The following is a 27,197-nucleotide window of genomic DNA, read 5'->3' on the forward strand; positions in this document are numbered from 1 at the left end:
GCATACGGCATATAGCAGTAAAAGTAAGCAGCAGCATGCAGTAAGTTCAGCGAAAACAAGTAAACTAGCAAGTTGTAGATTAGTCCTATTAGTGAATCCTACTCGGGTCGGTCTTAGACTCACTAATGCAACCTAATTCCCTACAACTAATGCTCTGATACCAAATGTGATGCCCCGTACAAAACTATCGTGTACGAATCATCAACAACACGATCATTACAAGGTTAAGTACTATATGCTGTAATAAAAGAAGTCGCATTCACGATAGAAAGATGACATCATAATCGACATCAAATGTTTTACACCAACAGTATGCTTCTACGAATAGCAAGCATGAATAAATGTATGTGACCCTTAGGTCATTACAAAACATAGTTTCAAATGTATTAAAGTTTGAATGCAAGATAAACAGTTCATGCGGTGATAACACTAGAGCAGCGGGTGTCTACGGCAAGACTAGTACACATCGGAAGCAACCTTAAGCACCTGAGAAACACATGCTTAAAAACATCAACACAAAGGTTGGTGAGCTATAGTTTAAGTATAACAGTATGTAAGGTAAGCCACGAGATTTCAGTGCTACAAAGAGCGTTTCAAAACAGTATGATAAAGTATATGCTTAACCGTGGGCACTTGGTAACTAACTTAACGTTTATACCTCCTGAAAGTACACTTGGCAAGTGCGTATGTTTACGAAGTATTAAACACTCATCAAATGCTAGCACTACTAGCCCGAGTGGGGATCTCAAACCCTATGGGTCCATATCTAAGATTCGCGTTCACCGGTTCAAAAACCAATGACTAAACGTTACCAAGCTAAAGGGAATGTTTCTGCCGTTATATAACCCACACATACATAAAGTTTAAGTACTCATGCCTAGTATGTAAAACATAAAATCCGCATGTATTCTCAGTTCTCAAAATAAGTTAAAGTAAAAAGGGAATGCTATAACTCACAATGATAAAGTAGCGGTAAAGTCGAGTCGGAAAATAAGCAAGTGTGTAGGTCCAGAAAGTCCTCAACCTAAGTCAAGTCAGTAAATCATCCGAATAGGTTTAAAAGTATGTAAATAAGGTCTTAAAGGTCATCATCATTCATCATTAAACAACAGGCGTAAAGTAAGTTTCGTTTATGAAAGTAGTTTAAAACAAAGGCTGACTTCGGTCAGTCACCACGGCCTCTACCCTTACTGAAATAAGGTGAGACCAGTGGCCATGGCCCCGTATATGAGTCCTATAGTTGTGATAAAAATACCAGAAGCAAACTCGTCTTCTTTTGACCGTGACGACGGTCTAAGTGCGAGTAGGTCAGAATTTTCAGCACAACGTTAAAAGGACATAGGGACGATCAGAGGGCCATAAATCCTAAACCGTAACTCGTATTAAGATGAGTCCTAAATGAAAAGTTATCTACTCGAACAGAGATATCTGAAAATCATAGTTACAGTAGCCCATGTCATATGGGTCAGACACATAAACAGTAAAACAGTAGGGTCAGTAGGTTCCGGTGGGTCTTGGTGCTAGATGCTTATCATGGTTCTCATCCTTGATGCATATAGCTTCAAGTGTACAACTCGTTGATGTGTTTGCATCATTTTCACCAAGGTTTGACCATCATAACCCAAGTGTAAGTCTAAGACATGAAGCACAACTCACTTAAGTGTTGCAAGTGTTTTGATGAACCAAAGTTACATCAAAGTCTTAGATTCAACACATACATAAAATGTAAAAGTAATATTAACCAAGTTTTGACTATTATGACACAAGTGTAAGTCTAAGACATGTAGCACAACTCACTTAAGAGTTGTATGAAGTTTGATGAACCAAATTTACATCAAGGTCTTAGATCTAACACATACATGAACTTTAAAACTAATAATAAGTTCCAAACTTGAAAGTAAACTTATGAAATCAAGATCTTAAGTTGTAGAACATAGTTCTTAGTTAGATCTTGAAGATCCTAGACCCAAAAGTCTAGATCTAACATAAGTGTACCAAGTTATAATTAAAGAAAGCTTACTTACATGTTCTTGAACTTTTAAAGTTAACTTTAGTTCAAGAAAGTATGAGATCAAGACTAACTTGTAATACTTGACCATATAAACTAACAAATATGAAATTAAAGTACATAATATAAAGAAGTAAACTAAGTAAACAAGTAACTAGTTCATGGGTTGTTCATACTTTAAAGATTCAAACCAAAGTTTGATCTTTAAGAATGTAAACTTTAAGTTTACTTCATGAATCACAAGTAATGATTTTCAACACATGAATTTACAATCTTTGAAGCAATAAATGTAGAACATAACTAGAAAGTTAGTTCTTGTATGTTCTTGTTAATACAAGATAAATGATGAATAAACTAAAGAGTTTGATTCATAATGACTAGTAAGTAATTACAACAACAAAGTTCATGTAACTAAGTAATAACAACAACAACAAGTATCAAGTAATTATACAACATCAAAGAACAAAGATGATGATGATTAAAGGGGTGTTTGGTCACGGTTTGAAGACAAGAAAAAGGAAGAACATTAAGCTTGTTTACTTACAACTTTGAGAGAGAAAAGAGAGAAAAGATGAAAGCAAGTAGTCTGTGTTTTGAAATGAGAGAAATGTAAGTGAGTAAGTAATGAAAATTTGAAACAAAACCCACCCTTACTACACCCAAGTTGACGGTTTCAATGGGGGGAAGGAGGAAGAGATTTGTCCACTAGTTTCATGTATGTAAAAGCTTAAAAGGTTGGTTAATAAGGGTGCATGCATGGGGATTATGGTGTAACTATTATGTGACTAGATTCTTCAAGTAGTAAACTAACTAGTTCCATTCCAAAGTGATACTTACACATGAAAGACATGGGCTAAATAATCCTTGTAAGATGTAGGGTGGGCTTATAAGCCCAATATCATGAGTCCATAACACTAATAAAAGCTCAAGTTCAATTAATTAACAAATAAATCCAATTAATGCCCAAGTAATTAACCAATAACCTTAGTTAATTAAAATGATTAATAAAACTAATCATGAATGTAAATAATATTCTAAAAATATTATTCGTGAAAGTTTCGTGTGTCACAAAGACGTTTCGGGCATTTAAAAATCAAGTACGGTTAATCATGGCAACAAGTAAATGTAATAACATACATTCGTTTAATCACACGTATTAATAATAAACATTATTAATAAATAAATGTTGGAAAATCCAGGGTCGTTACATCAGTGGCACAAAAAATCGTCACTATAATTTCACACACACACACACACACACACACATATATATATATATATATATATATATATATATATATATATATATATATATATATATATATATATATATATATATATATATATATATATATATATATATATGGGCCAATATAATTTGGCACAAATAATGTTGTATTTTGTACGTTCACAATCATATATAATAATATAAAATAGGTGTTGAGCAAACTATCACTTTCTTAACACCAACGTAGAAACACTGGTTTAGGTATTTTTCTGGTTGATCTAATCAACTCGGCTTTCGCTTTAATCTTCATTTCTTCCTTTTTCATGTTTTCCTCATTTTGTGATCTTGCACCGTTCGAGATCTTTTCGATTGTCTCCATTTTTTCTTTAAAATCTTGCAATGCCTGAAATCTTTCCCACTCTAGTTTACCCTGTAATTTTAGAAATTATCATGCAAGATTAATATGAGTTAGAATAGAACCTAAAAGAACTAACTAGTGGATCGAAATGAGACCTCTTTTCTTGTTAAGTTGTTCTTGACTTTCGCCTTCTTCTTGTTCTTCCACTCGAATATTTTCACTTTCAGTTTTAAGTACCTGATCAAAACACATGAACAAATTGTCAAATTTTCGATCACATTGATAAATTTAGGAGTAGATTTTAAGTTGACTTCAATAAGGGAATTTGACTCATTCATTGAGCAGCGCCGGATTTAGGGGTGAGTCAGATGTGCGACTCGCTCATTGACTCATTGAGTGGTAGCACTAGCTAGCTATGAAATTAATACGCGTATTGTTTTAATTGAACTCTTCATATATGGAGTATTATTTAAGAAGATAAATAACGTAAAAACTTGAATATTCCATAAAGAGTTACCCTTGATATAATAAAAGTCTCGCTGAATTATGTCGTTTAACTTACTCAAACGACAATAGTCATTCTTACCACTTGTTTATGTTTCCCCCATTAAAACTAATAAGAAAATTAAGGTATTATTGACGTTATATCTTAATCACTCTCTTACCGGTAAACAAACATCAGATTAACTATCAAAGGTATCAGGTAAGCCCTTTGCAGCATTAACCTAAAAACCTTATTTGGGTCGTTGAACGAGAACGACTTCAACGGTGGACGTAAATTTTAACCACCCCCATCGATATCTAATTATCATTCTGAATTATTAACGGTTTACGAATCAGATAGTTAAATCCTAAAATCCTTAAACTCCGACATTCTTGCACCCCCAAAGATATATGCCTCTCGATAAATATATGCTTGATCACCCATGGTGTTTGTCAGTTTGATTTTCTTTTTCTTCGGTTTATTTAGTTTGATTTTTCCGTTTTAGATTTTTAAGATTAAAACTAAAAATCAAACTGAAATGTTCGGATTTCAATGTTAAAAACAAAAACTAAAAATTCAATTGAGTTCGTTTAGTTTATTCTAAAACTTAAAGTACATTATTTAATCAAAGGAATCATGGTCTGTAGTTTATATATTATTTGTTGGATTCGACTTCAAATTTAACCGAATTTAATAAATTAAATTGAAAGTGAACCTAAAAACAAAATCGGATTTAGATTTGTAAACCAAACAGGAAATCATAATCAAATTCAGTTTGTGTTGAGTCCCCAAAATAATTAAGGATTTAATTATGAAAAAACTGCAATTTATTTGCACCAAAATGTTATGTGCAGCCAGCACAAGTTGGTTTATGTATAGACAGCAAATATTGCTATGTCAAGTGTTCAGTATGCTGCCTAGTCTACCATCACAAGGTAGAGCGTATTCTTCGAATCAGCACATGATGAGTACCCAGCAATTCAAGAATATCAAGTGACTCAGCATAAGAAGAACCAGTTGTGACAACCCGGAAATTTTTGACCAAATTTAAAACTTAATTTTTATATGATTTCGACATGATAAGCAAAGTCTATTTAATTGAAACTCAAAATATTTGAACTGTTCACATGGATACACTTAAACCTTTGACAATTCCCGACGATTCACGAACAACAAATTGTAAATAGATACATATATTTATAATGATTGGAAATATAATTCGAAATAAAATATTATTTAAGTATTAGAAATAAACATTTGAATTAAAGATGTAAAATAATAAATAGAATGATTAAGTAACTATTAAAACATATATATATATATATATATATATATATATATATATATATATGATTTCTATAAAGAAGTATTATGATTGAAGTATATATAAAAGATATAAATATTATATGTATTACATATATAATATAATTATTAGATATTACATAATTAGTAAAATGTAATATTAATATATGAAATTACAAATTAAATTATAGTTGTTATATTAGTATTTATGTTATTACTTTCATTATTATTAGTAATTAGTAATATTAATGTCAATATTATTATTATATGTATATAATATATATATATATATATATATATATATATATATATATATATATATATATATATATATATATATATATATATATATATATATATATATATATATATATATATATATATATATATATATATGAAATTGGATACATTTAATTACTAATATTATTGTTATTATTAGTAATATCATTATTATTGTAATTAAGGGTAAAATTTTGATTTAAGTTATTATTAAGATTATTATTATTATTATTATTATTTTTATAATACCCATTAAAATAAAAATCAATAATAACATTATGATATATTCATTAATAATATCATTTTTATTGTTATAAATTATTATTATTAACATTATTGATAATATTATTATTAATTATTATTATTATTTAATAAATTATTATTATTATTAATATTACTATTATTATTAATCTATTTCATTATTTAGTTATATTAATTATGTAAAAACTGTATATATAGAATTGATAAATCAGAATTGGTTACAAGTCGTTTTCCATCTGTTGTTGATTGCTTAAATTTGTACCAATCAAGAAATAAATCACTGGATGAAGCCAAAATTTGTTTGAGGTCGTTATCTCTTATTTTTATTTATTTTTATTTTCTTCTCTGATTTGATTCTTTCTGTCGAGAGTTCAGCTATAAAACAAAGGATTAACTTATGATATTAGACAGAAACCATTCAATTACTTCACCATTATTATCAATTATCAATTAATACTGTTGTGTTGATCGAATTTTAAACAGAAAAAAACAAGAACACCTAGTCGTCCCCTGTTCTTTCTTTCATTTTCAAAAAGATCGATTTCAAAATCAATTAAAAAATGTGTTAATGCAGTATCATTAGAAATCCTTCATTCAAACAAACTGCAAAGTTTCAAGTTCCAATTTTCGATATCAAATCCCAATTTTTGAGTCAAAGTTCAGTTTCAAAAAGTCAAAGAAATCGTTCATCAATAAATTCAAATTGGTTTTGATGTTATTGGTTCAATTAAGGATCCAGAAAGTTTCTAAATATGTTTTACTACCTAATTCATGTTATAAGTTTTGTCCAAAACTGTCTTAAATTCGAAATTTGATTTTAAGTTAATATTCTTGAACTGTGAAAAAAGCACTTGATCAATTTCTAATAAATTGTCAAATTCTAAAACTGCAATTATGTTACGCATCTTTTATTGAATATGTATACAAAAATTCAGCTTTCAAATCTTTAAATTGAGAATGAATTTTTGAGTCAAAGTTTAAAACTTAAAAGTCAACTAAATTGTTCATCCAAAAATTCCAAGTCATAGTGTTGATTTAAGTTAAATTAATGATTTCAATAGTTTCCAGGAGTCGTTTATAACCTATTTCATGTTATAATTCTTATCTGAAACAGTTTAGAATTCAAAATCAGGTTTCAAGTGTTCATCGTGTTTTTTTTTAAAACTGCAGACTGATTTTAAATTTTATTTTATTTTAATTAATTCAAGAATCAACATAGGTTGATTGTATTTCGTTTGAAGGTTCAGAAGCTAAACTTATTACTTGTTATTAACAATTTGATTATGCGTGGATCGATTATGATTTCAATAAAGAAAGTGATGAATATTGGAAACGGGTTATAATAAATCGGTTTGAGTTTTAATCAGAAAAACGAGTTTGGCAGAGTGGTTTGTGTGTTAGCGGTTAAGCGAGAGGTCACGGGTTCGAGCCCGGTCTTGGGCAATTCTTTTTAGAATGGCTTTTTAAAGGGTATACACTTCATTTTTATTATTATTATTATTATTATTATTATTATTATTATTATTATTATTATTATTATTATTATTATTATTATTATTATTATTATTTGTATTGTTATTATGATTATTATGATTAATATCATTATTACACTTATCATTATTGTTAATATTATTATTATCATCAAGTATTAGAATTATCAATATTATTATTATTATTATTATTATTATTATTATTATTATTATTATTATTATTATTATTATTATTATTATTATTATTATTATTATTAAGTATTATGAATATTAGTTATTACTGTTATTATTACTAATATAAGTATTAGTTACCATTTATTATTAATATTATCATAACCCTAGTTACAATTATGGTTATTAATATTATTATTGTTAAGCTAAGTAATATTATTACTATCATACTACCAATTAATATTATTCTCATAAATATTAGCATTGTATCATTTTTAGTACTATCACTGTTATTAGTAACAAAAGTATTATTAATATGATTATCATTATTAGTAATTTTAATATTAGAAATTATTATCATTTTCACTAAAAATTGTTATTTTGATATCATTACAACTACATAATAATTATTATTATTATTATTATCATAACCTTAGTTACAATTATAATAATAATAATTATTATTGTTATTACTAATATTATTATCAATAAAAGTATTATTATTAAGTAATATGATTATTAATATCAAAAACTACCTTTTTAAGCAAATAAATATTTTGTACATAAAATATACTTATTACATATACTATAATTATATTAAAATTTCACATAACTATATATATCAAACCTACTAAAATTATTTATATAAATACTTACAGATAACAAACTATCGATTTTTTTTATATAACATTAAACAAGTATGTATATAAATATGGATATATTAATATAACTATATAAATATTAACTATTTTGAATATATACATAATAAATAAATTAAGGATATAATAAATAAATTTGTTCAGTTACTATTATATGTTTTAATATATATATATATATATATATATATATATATATATATATATATATATATATATATATATATATATATATATATATATATATATATATATAGGTTCGTGAATCCGAGGCCAACTCTGCATTGTTCAATATCGTCATATGTATTTTTACTACAAAATACAGTATTGTGAGTTCATTTTCTCCCTTTTACTCTTTACATTTTTGGGACTGAGAATACATGCGCTGTTTTTACAACTGCTTTATTAAATGCTTTTGAGAACTGAGAATACATGAAATGCTTTTATAAATGTTTGACGTGATAGACACAAGCAAAACATTCTTCGAATGAATTATTATGCAGACAGAGGTTCTGTGGATTATTATTGAATTAGTTGAACGTTATAATTGCCACTAATTGTTGTGAATATTTCCCCTTGATTATTATTGCTTGGTAACCTAAGAATTAGTAAACGGGTATGGCCCTAATTCACGCGAATCCTAAAGGTAGCTACCGGGTTTAACACCCCTACCCAGAATGTTCACTAGACGGAACAGCTAGTGGGCGTGGTGTTTAGTACTTCGAAGTTTATATATTATACTGACGAGATGTTCTATTTTGGGGATATTACTGATGCGCATTATATGTTAAGGTCGGTTACCATGTTGAGCAATGAAAGCAAAATGAATGTTATGTATCGAGAGAATGATTTTTATACACAGGTTACGTGTATTATTTTTGTGCACGAGATATGTGTACGGTTATTAAAAAACGCGAGGCAACCTACGGGGGAGAAAAAGATACGAACCTACTCTGCCAAGCATTATGAAAAATGGTTTAATACACGAGATATGTGTACTGTATTTAAATCTTGTGGTCTATCAAAATGATGAATTTTATTGTTTATGATAAACTTATGAACTCACCAACCTTTTGGTTGACACTTTAAAGCATGTTTATTCTCAGGTATGAAAAAAATCTTTCGCTGTGCATTTGCTCATTTTAGAGATATTACTTGGAGTCATTTATGGCATATTTCAAAAGACATTGCATTCGAGTCGTTGAGTTTCATCAAGATTATTATTAAGTCAATTATAGTTGAATATATTATGAAATGGTATGCATGCCGTCAACTTTCAATGAAATGAAAGTTTGTCTTTTAAAAACGAATGCAATGTTTGTAAAATGTATCATATAGAGATCAAGTACCTCGCAATGAAATCAACTATTGTGAATCGTTTATAATCGGTATGAACGGGTCCTTTCACCAGTAAACCTGGTAAGCAGCATACAACACAAGACAACCATACTCCATTACAAGCATGGTGGTTTCCTGAGTGGTCTACATCAATTGTACTATTTAAAAGAAGTCAAAGACAAATTTGAACAGGAAAGAACACTTGTCGGCGGCTGACAAGTGACCTTACAAGACCACGTGGGAATGCAGAAGTTTAACGCATGTGCAGACATGTGCTATACTTTGTCAATGCCTAGGGAACACAACATTCTATTTGTTTAAACGAATAGTGGTGCCAAACCAAATTGGAGTGTTCCTGAAAATAGCTACCAAAGAGGAAAGAGGAGAGCACGCTCTCTAATGCAGTTGTCCCCACAGGTACAGACATCCTATGTACCAGTGGACAATAGAACTATTACACGGTTAATAGGACTACTATAAATTGTTGTATCCACTATTGTAACAACTAGTGGTGTGGGTTTTATTATCTAGAGTCCAAAACGTGTAATAGCTTTAAGTTTATCCTCATATCTATACTTAGGTAAATCTGTATCAACCAATTATCATTCCGCCAAGGATAGTTGTAATTCTTTGTGATTTAATCAATTAAGAAGACTTAATTAAGCCATTGGTCCCTAAAGTTTTATCTTTTTTTCATCCTTGTCCCTAAAGTATTTTTGTTTCATCCCAACCCTTAAAATTATGATATGATTTTATTTAGGTCCTCACTTAACGGATTGAGTTAACGGCAGTTAACCATGGGGACAAAGATGAAACAAAAAATACTTTAGGGACAAAGATGAAACTAAAATACTTTAGGGACAAGCATTATACAAAAAAACTTTAGGGACAAAGATGAAACAAAAATACTTAAGGGACAATGATGAAAAAAAGGTAAAACTTATCAACGGCGTCTTGTTTTATTTTTATTTTATTTTATCTTATTTTATTTATTTATTTATATTTATATTTATATTATTTTATTTTATTATTTTTTTGGCAGAACTCCTCACGGAAGCAATCTCTTTACTTCAGGGTAGAGAGATTGCTTCCGTGAGAACCTCCGGGAAAAAAAAATAATAAAACAAAATAAATATAAATAAATAAAAATAATAAAAAAAGACACAATGAAAATGGTAAAATCAAATTTTTAACAAATCAAATACCAATTATGCAATCCAAACATCCGAATCCGAATCCGCAATCCAAATGATCTGAAAAATCCGATTCGGAAATATCCGAAAAATCGGAGTTTTTTCGGATATCCGATTTTTCGGATTCGGGTTTCGGATATCACTTTTTAAAAAATCCGGATATTCGGATATCCGAATATCCGAAATTTATACTTTGCTAATATGAACTTATATTTTATATTATACTTGTAACTTCTAATTATAAGCTATAATAGGTTGTAAATGTACAAAAAGGATCAAAAAGTTAAAAATGAAATTAGATCTAAATGATACGCAGCAACTGTTTTACTAATTATCACAACGAAATTGTTGCTTCAGCTTTACTCTAAACTCTAATTCTATGACAAATTTTGTTCTAGTGTTATTCACCCCCCCCCCCCCCCCCCCCTCTTCCCCCTCTTCCCCCCCTTTTTAGTATACTCCTTCCATTCCCTAGTATACTCCTTCCATTCCCAGCTGGAGTTGGTGTTTTATCTAGATATACACCTAAGTTTCTATCAGGCCTCATACACTTTTAACTTAATTTGATCTTTTATTTAATATATGTGGCTTTATCTCTATTTGTTTCAAGTATTAAAGATTGAAGGATAGAAGATTGAAGATCATCTTAAAAGTAAAGTTCGGATATTCGGATGGCCAAATCTACTATCCGAAATTTCGGATATCCGGTTTTGAACACCCCTACCGTATATAAGTAAGTACGGCGTAGTTGTTATTTATTTTCCTAAAATGTCGTTCCCGCTTTACTTAATTACGCCCTTGGTCCCTAAAGTATTTTTGTTTCATTATTGTCCTTAAAGTATTTTTGTTTCATCCTAACCCTTAAAGTAATTATATGGTTTCATTTAGGTCCCCATGGTTAACTGCCGTTAACTCAATCCGTTAACTGGGATTGAAATGAAACCATATCATAACTTTAAGGGTTAGGATAAAACAAAAATACTTTAGGGACAAGGATGAAAAAAAGATAAAACTTTAGGGACCAAGGGCTTAATTAAGTCAATTAAGAATAACAGTTGAAAAATTACTTTTGACTCTATTTAAACTACATACTTGAATACTAAACTGTGTTTAATTGGTTAGTTAATTAAAAGAAATTGTATTCACCCCCCCCCCCCCTTACAATAATCCTGTTGTTAATCAAGGGACCAACAGTTTGGTTTTCGATTTTCATTCGCTTTGATTATGGAACTAAACGGTTTGAGTTATGTGATGTAAATCAACTAAAATGTCCACATTCCGTGTTCCGTAATGTCAAGTCGAAAACTGAAGCACAATGAATTAGAAAATATACCTAAAATTTTAGTTTTATAATTAAACGAATTAAGCATACCGTTGATTAATCTTTTCGATCTCGTTTTTCTCCCAAGTATCTGCTTCCCCAAGTTTAGTTTCAGATTCTTTTTGGCTACTTTTATCGGACGATTGTTTGTCAGCCACAAAACTAGGCGATTTCTTGATCGATGTTGATGCTTGATCGTCAGTTGTAATCATGGTTGTTGTTGTTGGACCGGGAAAATGATCATTAATTTCTAGTTTTGGAGACACCTCTAGGATTTCTAGATTTATTTACAATCCAATTAAGTTACATTAACTTTTGAATTTATAAATCTTTAACATAACTTCGACATTTATGTTGATTGCATTATTAGGTTAATTCTCTAGCACATTAAATAATAACGACCTAACTTATTTTTTGTATTAAATAAAGGGTTTTACTAACGTATATTTCCATCATATACATTAAAGCACATTTAATAAACTTAAAATTTCTTTAAATATATTAGAATTTTCCTTTAATACTCATCATGTTTACGTATATATTAAATGCAAATTCTGATAATTAAGGAAATATTGTATGTCATGGGTGCATGCGTTACCAAAACCCATTTCATGAACGACAATATTGATGATACACCATAAACTGATTCGTGTTCTCCTATAGAAAATGTTCTGTTTTATTTCATCTTATTCTGTAAATTCAGACAGAATAAATCATATTACCTGATAAGGTTTTTCTTTGCTTGGCAGCTGGTTCTTGTTTTATTTCATCTTCTTTGTTTTCAATGGAACTAACAACAATGAAAGTAGCGGCTGCCACAGCAGTTCGAAACTCATCACCTTCTGTTTTGTCATAATCACGGCTTGTTTTACGAGAATGTCTTCTGCCCCAACTCGGATCTTTCCAACTATCTAAGATTAAATGTTTTTAACTCACTACCTTATTCTCTCTTCCATAACATTAAGAAACAACAATTAAGTATCTAAAATTTCAATTTTTTGATACTTTACCTCCTTTAGAAGACCTTGTTCTTCTAGATGAAATCTTTTGATTTTTAACTACACGTGAGGTTTGTGCTTTGCTTTCCTCCTCGACACCAAAAATTCGCATGCTAGCACGAATATCATGTATAGTAAGAAATTAAGAATGCAAATTACACTAGTGAGCCGTGAGTAATCCTCATCAAGATGATACTCTTGATGGGGTGTTTGAATGATATTTACTAATACCTATGGAGCACGTGAGTCCTTATTGTATTGTTTTTTAGCAATGATAATAATAATACCATAATACAAACATACAAATGCAAAATGGCTCAAATATTGATTATTTACCTGACATGTTTGATCATATTCTCCATGACTGAAACTTGAAAGTGTAGAAAGATAGAGAATTTGTTCAAAAATGAGTAAAGTGAGAGATTAAAGGCAGACTCAAGGTTTTGGTTTTTGTTTATGCTTCGCATTTGGTTCTTGATAATGTATTCTCAAAGTATTCTTTTCTTTCACTTGATGCTCTTATGTTTCCATCCCAATTTCATTTCATCATAAAATACAGCCAGTATTCTTAGTGATTTTTATGTGACAAACGAAGTATATATCATCTTAGATGATGCAATAAGGATCGTAAAAATTGAAGAGTGTAATCTTGATCATTAATTTATAATTTACCAAGGGCAAGTAAACACAGCCTAGTTGTATGGATGAGCAAAGGTAATTTATGAACAAACCTTGACCATAACGGAAATACAATACGAAATTTACTGTCTCAAAAAAAATGTTCCGAATTTTTTTTTAAATTAAAACATCTTTATTAAAAATTTGTCAGGTTGTTCTTATATTAAAAAAAAAAAAAAAAAAAAAAAAACAAAAATATAGATGTTTGAGATTAACAAATCATGGTAAAATAGGGTTAAATAAATTTTTTTATTTATTATTTTTAACATATATAAATATCGAGTGAGTGGTCACTTAGAAATAAAGTTTTAGACCAACCTTTTACGGTGTTTGTGACGTAGAGATAAATTATATACTATTTGGGTAAAAAAGAAAATTTTAATTGTGACGTGTTAGCATCAAATATTGATTTTGTGGTTTATGATGAGTGTAAAATCTCAGTAGGTTCTATATTTTTGTTATGAATAGATATAACAAAAAAACTGAATTACAAACCTCAAAAATTAAATAAAAGTAAATTTGATATAAATTACATAAATTAACATTCTTAAATATAAAATTACATATAATAAAAGTCTTACAAATAAAAATTATATAAACTAAAATCCATTTATGATTCGAAAGTTCGGAGGAAGGTGCCAGACGTGCTCGACGGGATCATCTTTTAGTCGATCATGCACCTGTTTATCTCGTTTTTCTCGAGTAGTTGTTTATCGATCTCTTCCTCTGTAACACGTCTGATCCTGTTCGATGGTTCAACAAGCATTTCTTCCTCAATCGAACACATAGCGAACCCAATGTCTACTTCTATCATATTTTATAGTATAACAGAAGTATCCATTACCATTTTCATCTTATTCACACTCATTGCTCGAGGAGGTGTCTTCAAAGTAACAAATCGACCTTGAAGTACCCCAAAGCTTCGCTCAACATCTTCGGGCACATACTTGAAATCTGGTAAATTTGACCTGTAAATCGTCAGTAGGACATGAGCAGCCGAAAAACAATTGGTACCTCGTACGAAAACGTCTCCGAAAAACATTCCGCGGATACTTAGCCGTCTCCTAAAAGGAATCATCATCTAATCGTGTATCCGCAACTTCACGCTCCCTCAGAATGTAAATTCGTGTACGAGGGACTTGTGGTTTAGAGAATTAACCCACGTAATTTTAGATGGAATTGACTATTACTTTTCTCTCGGTTCATCAGAAAATATTAAATCGTATAATTGCATTATTTAATTATTGACAATGTTGTTGATTGTGAATATTTAGAGAGAATAAGGGTAAAAAAAGGTTGTGAAAATATTGTATATAGTGTTTGTAGTATTAAGTAGAGATTGGAGATGATCGACTGTTTAGATCACCGGTCGGGGAAAGCAATAATAAATCGAAAGGCTTTCATGGTTCATTTGTGTTTAGATTCCCTTATCTTGTTTGTATCGATTATACATGAACGAGACAAGAACAATATTTTGTCTTTAATAACGTTTCTCTCATTTGTGTTTAGTGTTTATATGTTATTCACCTTGTACATCTCATACATGGAACTCCATTATACAATGAGCTAATTCTAACCACTAAAGTTAGTGAAAGGTCACCATAACTCTCATATAATAGATACTTATATCTCATTAACAACTAATTTTTAATGATTATTTAGTAATACATAATTACTAAAATCAACATCATGAATATACTTTATTAACTATCAAGGTAGTTTAGGATACGGGTCAAACCGAAGTCAAGTTCCAATAGTGTTGGTTTAGTTATAGTGGGAAAAAAGAAAAATAGTCGTTTGCCGCAAACGGCTAGTATTCGAATCAGCTACTTCGCGCTCGCCATCTAGATCAAATGCTAACATATTTGCCCGTTGCATACAAAATTAACGTCCCTTAACATGCGTTAGAGGCGTCAACGACAGCATGGATTTAGACGCTCGGTTGCAGCCCCGTAAGTCCGTAAACGTATGGTCTTAGTGAAAAGTTGGGTCGATTATCGTTTTTAAAGTTGATTACCCAAATTTTAGTCAAGGTTTTTCATGTTCGGCTAAAAACGACAAATTAGTTAAAAACTTAATCACTATAAAATTTGCCCATAATTCAGCTAAAAATGTGTCCCATGTTCAGCGCAAAATATCTAAAATTATCCGGGCAAAATTCTTAACGATTATTAAGCCCGGTAATTTGTATGTGTATTATCACGTATGGTCTTAGTGAAAAGTTGGGTCGATTATCGTTTTTAAAGTTGATTACCCAAATTTTAGTCAAGGTTTTTCATGTTCGGCTAAAAACGACAAATTAGTTAAAAACTTAATCACTATAAAATTTGCCCATAATTCAGCTAAAAATGTGTCCCATGTTCAGCGCAAAATATCTAAAATTATCCGGGCAAAATTCTTAACGATTATTAAGCCCGGTAATTTGTATGTGTATTATCTTTAATCAACAGATGTAAAAGTTTCACAGAATTACATCGTGAAACCACTGATTATTGATACTCCAAAACCCTAACAGTTATTTTGAACCAGTTAAGTGAACATTACATGCCAACTAGATCATATTCATTTGGTCTTTACTATAAAGAATGTCATTAGAAAAGCGTGCAATCGCTTCAATTAGAAGAAAAGGTTTTTTTCAAGTGGGATTCAATAAATGTATAATAAAGCTTAGCATATGGATTTGATTAAACGTCTATGGTTTATTATATTTATTATTCCGTACTAGCTTTTAAGGTTTGATCAGTTTTTTATTTCAACACAGAAATTAAAAGATAACACATACATACAACTGTAATATAAATCAGATCGTCACTCCACTACTACAACATTATAACAATACACATATAAGCACATTAGCAGAAACAGAACATTCATCAGCAGCCCGAATACTGGCACTATTTAGCCTTGATTGAATTGGCTACATCGATCACAAATCGATACCTTACATCACCCTTAGCCAACCGATCCATGGCTGTGTTAACATAGTCAATTGGTACAACCTCAGTGTCTGCAGTTATGCCATGTTCTGCCGCAAATTCAAGCATCTCTTGGGTCTCTCTTATCCCTCCAATATTACTACCAGCAACAATCTTATTCCCTATCAAACCACCACCAATAATTATGTTTTATATCTATCCATCATTACATATGCAGAAATATTTTAATATTAACAGTCGAAATTGGTAATTAGTTACCTGTAATTAAAGATAATGCTGCTAGTTCAATTGGCTTCATTGACACACCCAACATAACAAGCTTTCCATGAGGTTTGAGAGCGTTAAGCAACGGTGCAATTGGATGGTTTCCAGATACTGTATCTATAATGCCGTCGAGCGACCATGCAACACCCTGTATATTTATTTATAATTATAATCATGATCAAATTTATATTATAAATGTTGTTTAACGGATTCATGATCAAGATTAGTTGTGTTTGTATCAAAAATCATTGTCGATAAATCAACAAATATTTTTTAAGGAATAAAAATAGGATTAGCTAACTACAACTGTTAGAACTTTTGTTAGTCTGTATCAATGAGTTGTACGCTAGGTTTATTTTGACTTTTGTAAGGTGGTTATTCAAGTTTACAAGTATTTCTTGCACGTTAACAACAATCCAAAAGGTGCTCGTTAGCAAAATCCATTAAAATAAAAGATAAGACGGATTATCACCTGCATTTGTTGTTCGTCTTTACTGATTATAAAATGATCGGCTTTAAGCCCTTCGAGTGCTTCTTTCTTCTTAGAAACCGAAGTGCTGAAAACAGTAACTTCAACACCAAAAGCCTTAGACATTTTAACAGCAATATGCCCTAGCCCACCGAGCCCAACCACACCCACTTTCATACCCGGTTTATCAAGCCCATGGAATCTAAGAGGACTATACGTTGTAATCCCAGCACAAAGCAACGGTGCACCAGAATCAAGTGGCAAATTTTTGGGCCAACGAAGTACAAAATGCTCGTCTGAAATCATGTGATCAGCATATCCACCGTACGTCATGGTGCCATCGATATTAAGAGCACCATAAGTGAGAACACTCTTGGAGCAAAAGTTTTCGGAATCACGAGCACAACTTTGACATGTTCGGCATGAACCAACCAAGCATCCGACCCCAACGTTATCCCCAACTTTGACTTTATTGACTTTTTTTCCTACTTCTGTCACCACACCGACAATCTCGTGCCCCGGAACAACAGGGTAACGGGTTATGCCCCATTCGTTTTTGATATAACTAAGATCAGTGTGACAAATTCCACAATACAGTACTTTAAACCTCACATCCTTTTCTCCTGTAGCTCTGCATTAATTAATTAAAATTAATAGTTTCATACTAAATGATTAAATCATAATCATAAGTAGAATTAATTTGAAAAATACCTTCGGGAAAAAGTGAAGGGAGAAAGTGTTCCAGTACTGTCACGGGCAGCATAACCGTAGGACTTAACTGGATGCTCGGTTTCTGGTGAATTCACTATTTAAATTAAATTAAATATCTTGTTAACAAAATTTAATCAATTTTAACTGATGTCGATGTTGATCGAACCAGAGCTGTTTTTAAAAACTGATTTGCACCCCAGCCCGCCCATTTTGCCTCACATGATATAAACTCATTTTCTCTGTTGTGTATATAACATATGCTGCTAGGAAAACATTTTTATAAAAAATATATATCTTTATATACCTCTAGCAGATTTGTTTTATATGTATCTTGTCTATTTTGGACTAAAATGACGACTTCTAGTTTAGTATAATATATTAATAACTAACAAATGAAAATGTTCAAATTGTCATTCTGGTAAATGCAAAACGAATAAGCGTATACTACCTGGTAAGGCCATTCTAGAATTCGGGGTTGGCTCTTGTTTTACTGCAAGTGAAGTTTGTGATGTGTTCTCCACCTTAACCCGACAAATTCTCGTGCTAGCAAAAAACCGTCTGTAATAACATAATAAGAACGCAAACAGTTAGTTCATAACTCATTTACTCTTACCAAAATGTTAACAAACATTACATTCTTTTAGAACAATCAGCTTGCATAAAGCTGAAATGCAAAAATAATACTCTGTACTAGACATTTCTTGTCAAATAATTACTCAATACTTGTGAAACACACTAGTCAATATTATTTAGCAATATGAATGATAATTTATTAATGTTTAAGAATATAAATTATTTACCTGACACATTTGAGCAAATGCTCCATGTTTGATACTGTAGAGGGATATGTAATTTGCTTAAAATCGATTAAAGTGAGGGGTTTAAAAGGAGAAGAAAGGTTCTGTTTGTGTAGGTGCTTTGCATTTAGTTCCTCTTGATGTATTTATTGCCCAAAGGTTTACTTGATGCTCTAATCTTTGTGTAATTAAAAAAATATTATTGTATGTATTTTAATGGTTTATCAATTTTTCCATTGTCACCCAAAGTATATACTAATTTTGTAGTTTGTTGTTCATCAATATTCTTTTGTGCAATAATAAGAGGTCAAGCAAGAATCCTTTTGTATAGGGACAACTTATGTAAATTTCTTATTTAGTTAGAAACTAGTCCGGAGCAGCCCGCGCGCGGGAGCTTTCGGCCTGCATGTTCGTATTTAACGTAGCGTTGTGTATGTTCAGTGAGGGAAACGACCCATGTGTTAAGACCGTTTACATGTCCGTGTGGTTAGCGTTTTTAAAAAGGTATCCGTTTCGGATGTAGTTAGTCTCGTTTTGTTCGTAAAATTATTTTAAGTTTAATGGTGGTAGCGGTTAAAATTAATTCGTGATGAGTAGGAAGATAAGGCTCGTTGAACTTTACGGTGAGTTTTCTTTTTTTTTATTTAAATTAAAAATTAAAGTTACGCTGTTAACCCCTATAAAAGTTAACAGCCCAAAATAGTAGAGGGGGTAAGTGAAAATTTGCGGTGTGAATGGGAGGTGGGGAACAACAAAAAAATGAACGGGAATGACCCCAACTTTCACCTCTTATATACTACGTAATAAAATAAAATATAATATAATATAATATAATATTAAACTTTAGACCATAACTGCTAATAAAGCAATAGTACAGGGACAGGTTATGTAAATTCATTTATATATATATTTTCTTCCCCCAAATTCATTTTGAGCCCTAATTCTCACTCGATCAACAACAAGATGTCGGACTACAAGATGTCAGATAAACGAAACATTCAAGATCAAAAACGAAGATCACTTGCTGAGAAATATGAATTACGAAGAAAGCTATACAAAGCGCTTTCAAAAGATACTGGTCTACCTAACGATATTCGTGAACAAAATCGTTGCAAGTTAGCTGATTTGCCGAGAAACAGTTCGTTTACTCGTGTAATGAATCGGTGTGTTTTCACTGGGCGAGCTCGTTCTGTTTATCAAATGTTTCGTGTTTCGCGTATTGTGTTTCGTGATTTGGCTTCAAGAGGTATGTTACATGGCGTTAAGAAAGCTTCGTGGTAGTTGTTTTTTGGTTGATTTGAATCGAGAATAATGAGGTTTGGTTTTTATTATCCGTTTTGAATAATTTGCGATCAGATTTTGTGGCATTTGATTTTATGTTTACCTGAATGATGTAAGGATTTGATAAGTTATAGCTTAAGTTTATTGATTATGAATTGTTTTGGATTGAGTGAAGTTAATTATGTGAATTCTCAGACTATGAATTAAACTTTTTTGTTTGATTAGACTGATTTCAATGATTTGGAGTGCATATTTTGATGTTTATTGCTTATGCTTATTGTGCTTTGTAAACACACTTTTGAAATGTATTGGTGAAGCTCTGTTAGCTTCTTTAAAGTTACCGAATACTTGAGTTATTGGAGTTGCTGAATACACATTTTAAGTAGATTTTTCAAAATATGCTAATCAATGGTTCAAATTGGAACACACATCTTAAGAATCTATCATCAGGCAGGGCACATAAAAGAAAGTAAGGAATATCATTCGGTATAAGGTGGTTCTATTTTTTGCTAACACCCTATGTGATGCTGTTAAAAATAATAGTTGTACAAAGCAACATGTTGCAGAAAACGGAACGTTAAGTTTTTTTGTTCTGAAAGATGTGCATTGATGTAGAGCAGTGTTGTAAAGTTGGCTAACTAGTTTCCCGACTAGTTGTATTTAAAAGTGTTAGGAAATAAATTGCAGAGAATATGGAACCTTAAAGTGTATGTATCTGATTATCAATCAAGGTACAAATAGGGTTGCAAATGAGACTATAAATACTAACAAAAGTAACCTACCACTAGTCGCATCCTCACCGCTTCATTAATACTCTAGATCACTAATAAAGATGTATTAAACAAGGAATTAAAACATGGCCACTTACTATTGACCAAAGACCCAACAAACCTAAATATTAGGTAAAATAACTACACATAAAAAACTGGTCGAACGTCCATCTCAACCGCGATGGGGCTCATCCCAACCTCGATGGGATACATCTCAACCTCGATGAAGTGCTATGATCCTCTGGATTTCTAATGCTCGATTTTTCAAAGGCCATCCCGATCTCGATGGATTCCATCCCAGCATACTTGATTTTGCGTTACTTATTTTAACATGACATTGCTTATTTGCCATGATGTTATTGATTTACTATAATTAGTTGAGTCTAGTTGGTAAATGGGGAAATCAAGTTTAGAATATCAGTTTCAGTTATGCTTTTATTGAATTGGGATGTTCTTATCAGTTAATAGAATGGATTATAAAAATGTCTGGACATATCTAGTTTCACGTGTTTGGTTTTGTTGGTTCTGTTGACCTGCCAGATAAAGATGGACCTTCACGAATACTCTGCACACGTGTGGAACCAAAACCACCAGCCATCTCATTGCAAAGTAGACTAAATAAACTATATTTGATTACCTCATCTTAGATTAGCTGGAAGTCCGGGACCAGTTGTTCAACATGAGCATTAAGAATCATGGTTAAGTATCGTGTTAACCACCAGCAAATAACATTGGCTATTGGCTAATACAGTGTGAGAGTTCCAAATTATTTAATCCATTGTGATAAAAGAAGCTCGCCTAACATATGCATAAAAGCTTCACTTTTTTGCATATCATTCAAACATCTGCTAATAGATTAGCTAAGATCTCTTTCTAATTTTTGCTCTTGCTCTTGCTTCACTAGTTCACTGTTTGCATAGTTTACTTATTATTAAAAATTATGGACTTTTTTTTAGAGGAGTTTCAACTTTTAAAAATCAAACTCTGGGTTAATAAATCAGCAACCAACAATTTTTGTGATAACAACGTGAACGGAAGAGATGGATTTGAAAACATATACAACGGATCCATCTGTCGCTCTCAGGGGCAAAGCATCGTTGCTATTAAATGTCTAGATAGGATAGATGGGCAAGGCAACTCTGAATTTTGGAGGGAAGGCATGATGCTTTCCCGTTACACAAATGAAAATCTCACATCTCATGTAATTTTATCATGATGCATCTCGCAAAGTATCAATCGCCAGTTAGGTTCCACGGTCCTCCCTCGCATGGACTAAATGTATCAAGATATGTCTTGATGCTGCAAGGGGATTGATCATCTACCTTCATGATGATAGAGGGACACGACCAAAGTGTTCTTCATCAAGATAATAAAAGTTCCAACATTTTATTGGTTGAAAATGGGAACGGTAAAGTTTGTGACATGGCACTATCAAAAATGGGACCTCTGCTTATCAGATGCACCCAGCCTTTATGAAATGATATTGTAGGGTAGTAGGTACCTATGGGTACTTAAATCCATTGTACATGGAGACCGACTGGCATCGTTTCCAAAGAGTCAGATGTAGTCTTTAGGTGTAGTCCTATTTGAAGCTTAATGTGGGATAACAACGGCGAGCATACAAAGATTAATTAGTTGATATCTTCTTTCAAGATCTTATGCAACCAGTCTATTCTGATTCTTTAGAAGCATATTTTAACATGTATCAATAGAAGCATATTTGGTCATGAAACGAAGTGTCATAAAGCACTAAATCTTTGATACTGCCTGAAATTTATGTTGATGGTGCCATTCAAAACCAAGTTGATGGCCTGAGAGGTGGCCGGATAAGGAATAGGTGGGTGGAAAGTATTCTGATTCTTTAGAAGCATATTTGAACAGTTGTCAATAAAGCACTAAAATCCTACTAAAAGTTTTGATACCGTATTAAATGTAGCTTATAGAAACTGCCGATTCAAAACCAATGCAATACATGATCTAAAATTCTCTGAAATTCTTACATGATGTTTTGCTCCCATACTGATATTTAAGTAAGCATAATAAAATTGGCACACTAAAACAAGAAATCTGAGTCTGATAATTCTAGCACTTTGTGAATACCAATTGGGTTCACACCTGGCCGAAACGCATTCCCTTCTATGTAGCTGCAAAAAAGGCGCAATAGTAAGCAATCAACATAACTCATGAAGACAAAGTTTTAAAGTGAAACAAGAGAATAGTACTCACAGTTCTTTTAGATAAGGGTGCTTGTAGAAAGCTTCCGGAATCCTTCCACTAAATTGGTTATGATCCAAGTACCTAAATTAAAACTCTTTAATCAGAACAAAGTAATATAAACCGAGCAAGAAATAATTCTTCAACTACGTATCTCAGTACATGATTTCAATGATGTGGGGAAACTTACAAGTAAGTTAGCTTGGGGATATGAGCCAGTCCAGCTGGAACGATCCCGGACATCTTGTTGTAAGATAAATACCTGAAACCATCATCATAAATATCATCAAATTCATGAAATTTTGGTACTCATCATCTTAGAAGATTTTGCGTGATAACACTTACAAAATTTCCAGATTAGTCATGTTAGAAAGCTGTGCTGGTATTCCTCCGGTCAGATAGTTATTATTCAGATACCTGCAAATTTCACAGCAGTAAACTAAACCATCAAATTAAACAGTACAATCGAGAAATGGTTCAAACGTATCTAAAGACACGAAAGGTGAGATTCCTAACAATGACAATATACTAAATCACTTGGCACAAAAAAGTGAGATTCATGTTGTAGATTTATTATATTAAATGGGTTATAGCTGAACACATACCAAAAGTACAAAAAGATCATAAAAACCCATTACCCAACCCGCCCATTTAGAAACCAGTATCAAGCTTTCAAGAAGAATGAACATACAGATTGCGGAGAACTGGAAAACATCCTTCAATACGTATCAGTTCCCTGATAGTTCCAACCAAGTGATTGTTACCGACATCTCTGCAAACATACAATCTCGCTTCGTCAGCACATTATTTATATTTGCAAAGTTAGCAAATACGTGTCCGTCTTATAAAAAAGAGTCCAGTTCTGATTTTTAATTAATATTAATATATAACACATAATACATACTTAATAGTTTTAAACTTCAAGAACTTGAATCGTCTTGTTTTAGTGCAAAACAAAACAATACATTAGCTTATAGTGATAATAAAAGCAACGAATAAGTCCCAAAGTTGACTTCTTTTTAGGATGGAGGTAATATGATAGAGAAAGGGTAGGAATTTACAGATGGCGAAGATTTCGTAAGGTGCCCAATTCTGCGGGAATTCGCCCAATGAAGCGATTTTCATGAAGATGAAGATATTGTAGCTCAGGAAGATTAGCAAGCTCCCTCGGGATTTCACCCTTAAAGCTGTTGAAACTCAAGTACCTGCAGATGTACAAGTTGCTAATTTGATCAGTTGTTTTATATAATATATTATTAGCCTTTGAACCAACAGTGCAAGTACTTACAGATGTGTTAGTTTCTTCAGTTCTCCTATTTCAGGAGGAATCACATCCTGTAGCTTGTTCCACCTCAGATTACTGAAAAGATAACACACACAGCAACCAGACACAAAGTTCAATACCATGACACACATACAAAAGTTGGAACTACACTTATAAAGTATCCTTAACTAGCAATGCACAAAGAACCACAAGATGTTTAATATAAATGAACCAAGTAAGGAATCATACAGAACTTTAAGACGCTTCAAACGTCCAATTTGAGGTGGAATAGGTCCTGTCAACTTATTGTTGTGGAGATCCCTGTCAGCAGAAAAGTAGATATACTTTATCAAAATTGTAACACTGACCCTTGCCGAAATTCATTATAAGAATAATCCATCAATAGTAATAAGTTTGTCTAGAAAAGGTAATCTTACAGCCTAGTAAGATCCAAGAGATTTGTTACAGCAGTAGGAAAAGGCCCAATGATTGACACTGCATATACTTCCCTGAAATTACATAGTCGAATCTAATGTAAACAAACTCAAAACCATCACACACAAATATGTAACTTAGTAACACAAAAAACACAAACTATAATTAAGCCATACTTACAGTTCAGTAACTACTCGATAATCACCTTGCGTGGAGCAAGTAACTCCAGACCAGGCCGGCAAATTACCATCTCCGCACGGATCATCTCCAACCCACGCATACACCACTCTCCATCCAAGAGACGCTTTGATTTCATTAAGAGCTTTCACTACACTCGAAAACGAACACTAATCACTTTCCTAGTTTTCTTAATGTCAAATCAAATCTCATACCTAATAATCCAATATGCATAAAAAACACATGAATTCTATCAAAAAATCCTTGCATCAATGCAAACAATAAGCACAAACAAACTATTTCGCAATAAATATCTATCACTGCAAACCCTGTTTGGCTCACGGAATCCAATGGGATTCGGAATCCAATGGGATTCCGGCGGAATTGGAATTGAATTTAGTGTCTAAATTCAATTCCAATTCCGCCGGAATCCCATTGGATTCGGTGAGCAAAACGGATCGTAAGTACTAATCCTCAGTTTTACAAGAAACTATTTGAAATCTTAATCACATACTTTATAAGCTATTAAAACCTCAATAATGTCAGATAAACCTCTTACTAAACCAAAATTACCAATATGATAAACAAAATTGCATCTAATTTCGACAGAATTATATTTGAGAGATCACGTAATTCAACAGCAACAAGATAAACAAATATAATCACGAATTTCAGCCGAAAATGTAATTGAGAAAATCACCGTCTCGTTTTAGTGTTTTGCCATCAACAGCAGCATTTAAAAGGCAATGAAGCAATATAATGACTGAAACAGTTGTAGATCCACGAACACGCGCCATTTGTTCGGTAAAATCGATTGCGATCTCCGGTTTTTCACAATTTATATTCTCATTCGATCGTAGTTCGTTGATGTATGTATATAGATGTATATGTATATATATTGAGATACAGATAGAATATAAGTGGAAATAAGGTAAGATCTATCAGTGAAAATACAGAAAGAGTGATGTCGATTTCGTTATCGTTGGTAGATCTCAGCTCAGTGTCTGTGTTTGTTAATTTTAGTATCATTATTTAATACCCTTTAAGATGTGAGTAATTTTAAATGCACCCTTTATGTTTTTTTATATTACGTAATAGACCTCTTAAATTGGATTGAGATATGTCAATTGATGCAAGTTTGAAAGATTTTTTTTTTCGAAAAAAACAAGGATATATTAAATAAATGGGGATTTTTCATAAAGATGAAAAAAAATCAAAAGATACAACGCTTAAAGCCTTAAACATACTACAAACATATCAAAAACTATAAATTGATTTTATTATAAACATAGAAAACTCATATTAACCAACATCAAATACGACATCGTAGGGCATACAACTAGACATTGAGTTAAGTTATACTATATAGTAATTAGATAAAGTCGATGGTTATTGTTAGGGCTGTAAATGAGCCGAGCTACTCGTGAGCTACTCGAGCTCGGCTCGAAAAAAACTCGATTCGAGCCGAGCCTAAACGAGCTCGAGATCGAGTTCGAGCTTAAGTTAGGGCTCGTTTAGTAAACGAGCTCGAGTTTTAGGTGTCGAACTCGTTTAAGCTCGCGAGCCTAAACGAGCTTTCATGTGTATATATATTTCTACTATTTTAACATACATATATCTATATATGTATATTTAATAATCTATATATTTGTTTATATATTATACTTATGTTTAAAAATACTTATGTTTAAAAATAATTAAATATTAAAAAAATGGGATGCTGACTACTCCCTATAACTATAACTATATGATTTTATAACAATGCACAATTGCACAAATATCTAAGTCATTCATGATGGGTCTCCAACTGCATTACGTTTCCAGATGTACGTTTATGGCTATTCATTTTCCAAGTTCGACTTTCCATTCATAATTCAAAATATACATAACTACGATGATGCTGTTCATCTTTTCAAAATCTCGCTCATATACTATCAAATTTCTTTCTAACGACGGAAAAGCTTTGTACGTTCATCTTCTCAAAATTCATAGCTTTGTACTATCAAATTTCTTTTTCAACAAGCCTAACAGGAGCCGATCTCGAACTTTTAACATAAGATACGAGCCGAGCTCGAGCTAAAAATCTAAAGCTCGAACCGAGCCGAGCTCGAGCT

General features: G+C 31.6%; 2 protein-coding genes across 2 annotated transcripts; both read right to left on the reverse strand.

Moving 5' to 3' along the window:
- Positions 1–16,578: 16,578 nt before the first annotated feature.
- On the reverse strand, positions 16,579–19,030 carry LOC139896813 (mannitol dehydrogenase-like). Its single transcript, XM_071879452.1, has 6 exons — positions 18,946–19,030; positions 18,594–18,703; positions 18,146–18,227; positions 17,438–18,065; positions 16,960–17,113; positions 16,579–16,862 (listed from the first exon to the last, which is right to left on the reverse strand). Exons 1-6 carry the CDS (start codon positions 18,969–18,971, stop codon positions 16,660–16,662), a joined length of 1,203 nt encoding a protein of 400 aa, XP_071735553.1. The 5' UTR covers positions 18,972–19,030; the 3' UTR covers positions 16,579–16,659.
- Positions 19,031–22,891: 3,861 nt separating this feature from the next.
- On the reverse strand, positions 22,892–26,063 carry LOC139896814 (uncharacterized). Its single transcript, XM_071879453.1, has 11 exons — positions 25,784–26,063; positions 25,087–25,234; positions 24,909–24,980; positions 24,721–24,792; positions 24,496–24,567; positions 24,269–24,412; positions 23,899–23,979; positions 23,553–23,624; positions 23,398–23,469; positions 23,220–23,291; positions 22,892–23,137 (listed from the first exon to the last, which is right to left on the reverse strand). Exons 1-11 carry the CDS (start codon positions 25,878–25,880, stop codon positions 23,047–23,049), a joined length of 993 nt encoding a protein of 330 aa, XP_071735554.1. The 5' UTR covers positions 25,881–26,063; the 3' UTR covers positions 22,892–23,046.
- Positions 26,064–27,197: the final 1,134 nt, after the last annotated feature.

This window comes from Rutidosis leptorrhynchoides, chromosome 3 (genome assembly GCF_046630445.1).
Source record: "Rutidosis leptorrhynchoides isolate AG116_Rl617_1_P2 chromosome 3, CSIRO_AGI_Rlap_v1, whole genome shotgun sequence".
Taxonomy (NCBI): Eukaryota; Viridiplantae; Streptophyta; class Magnoliopsida; order Asterales; family Asteraceae; genus Rutidosis; species Rutidosis leptorrhynchoides.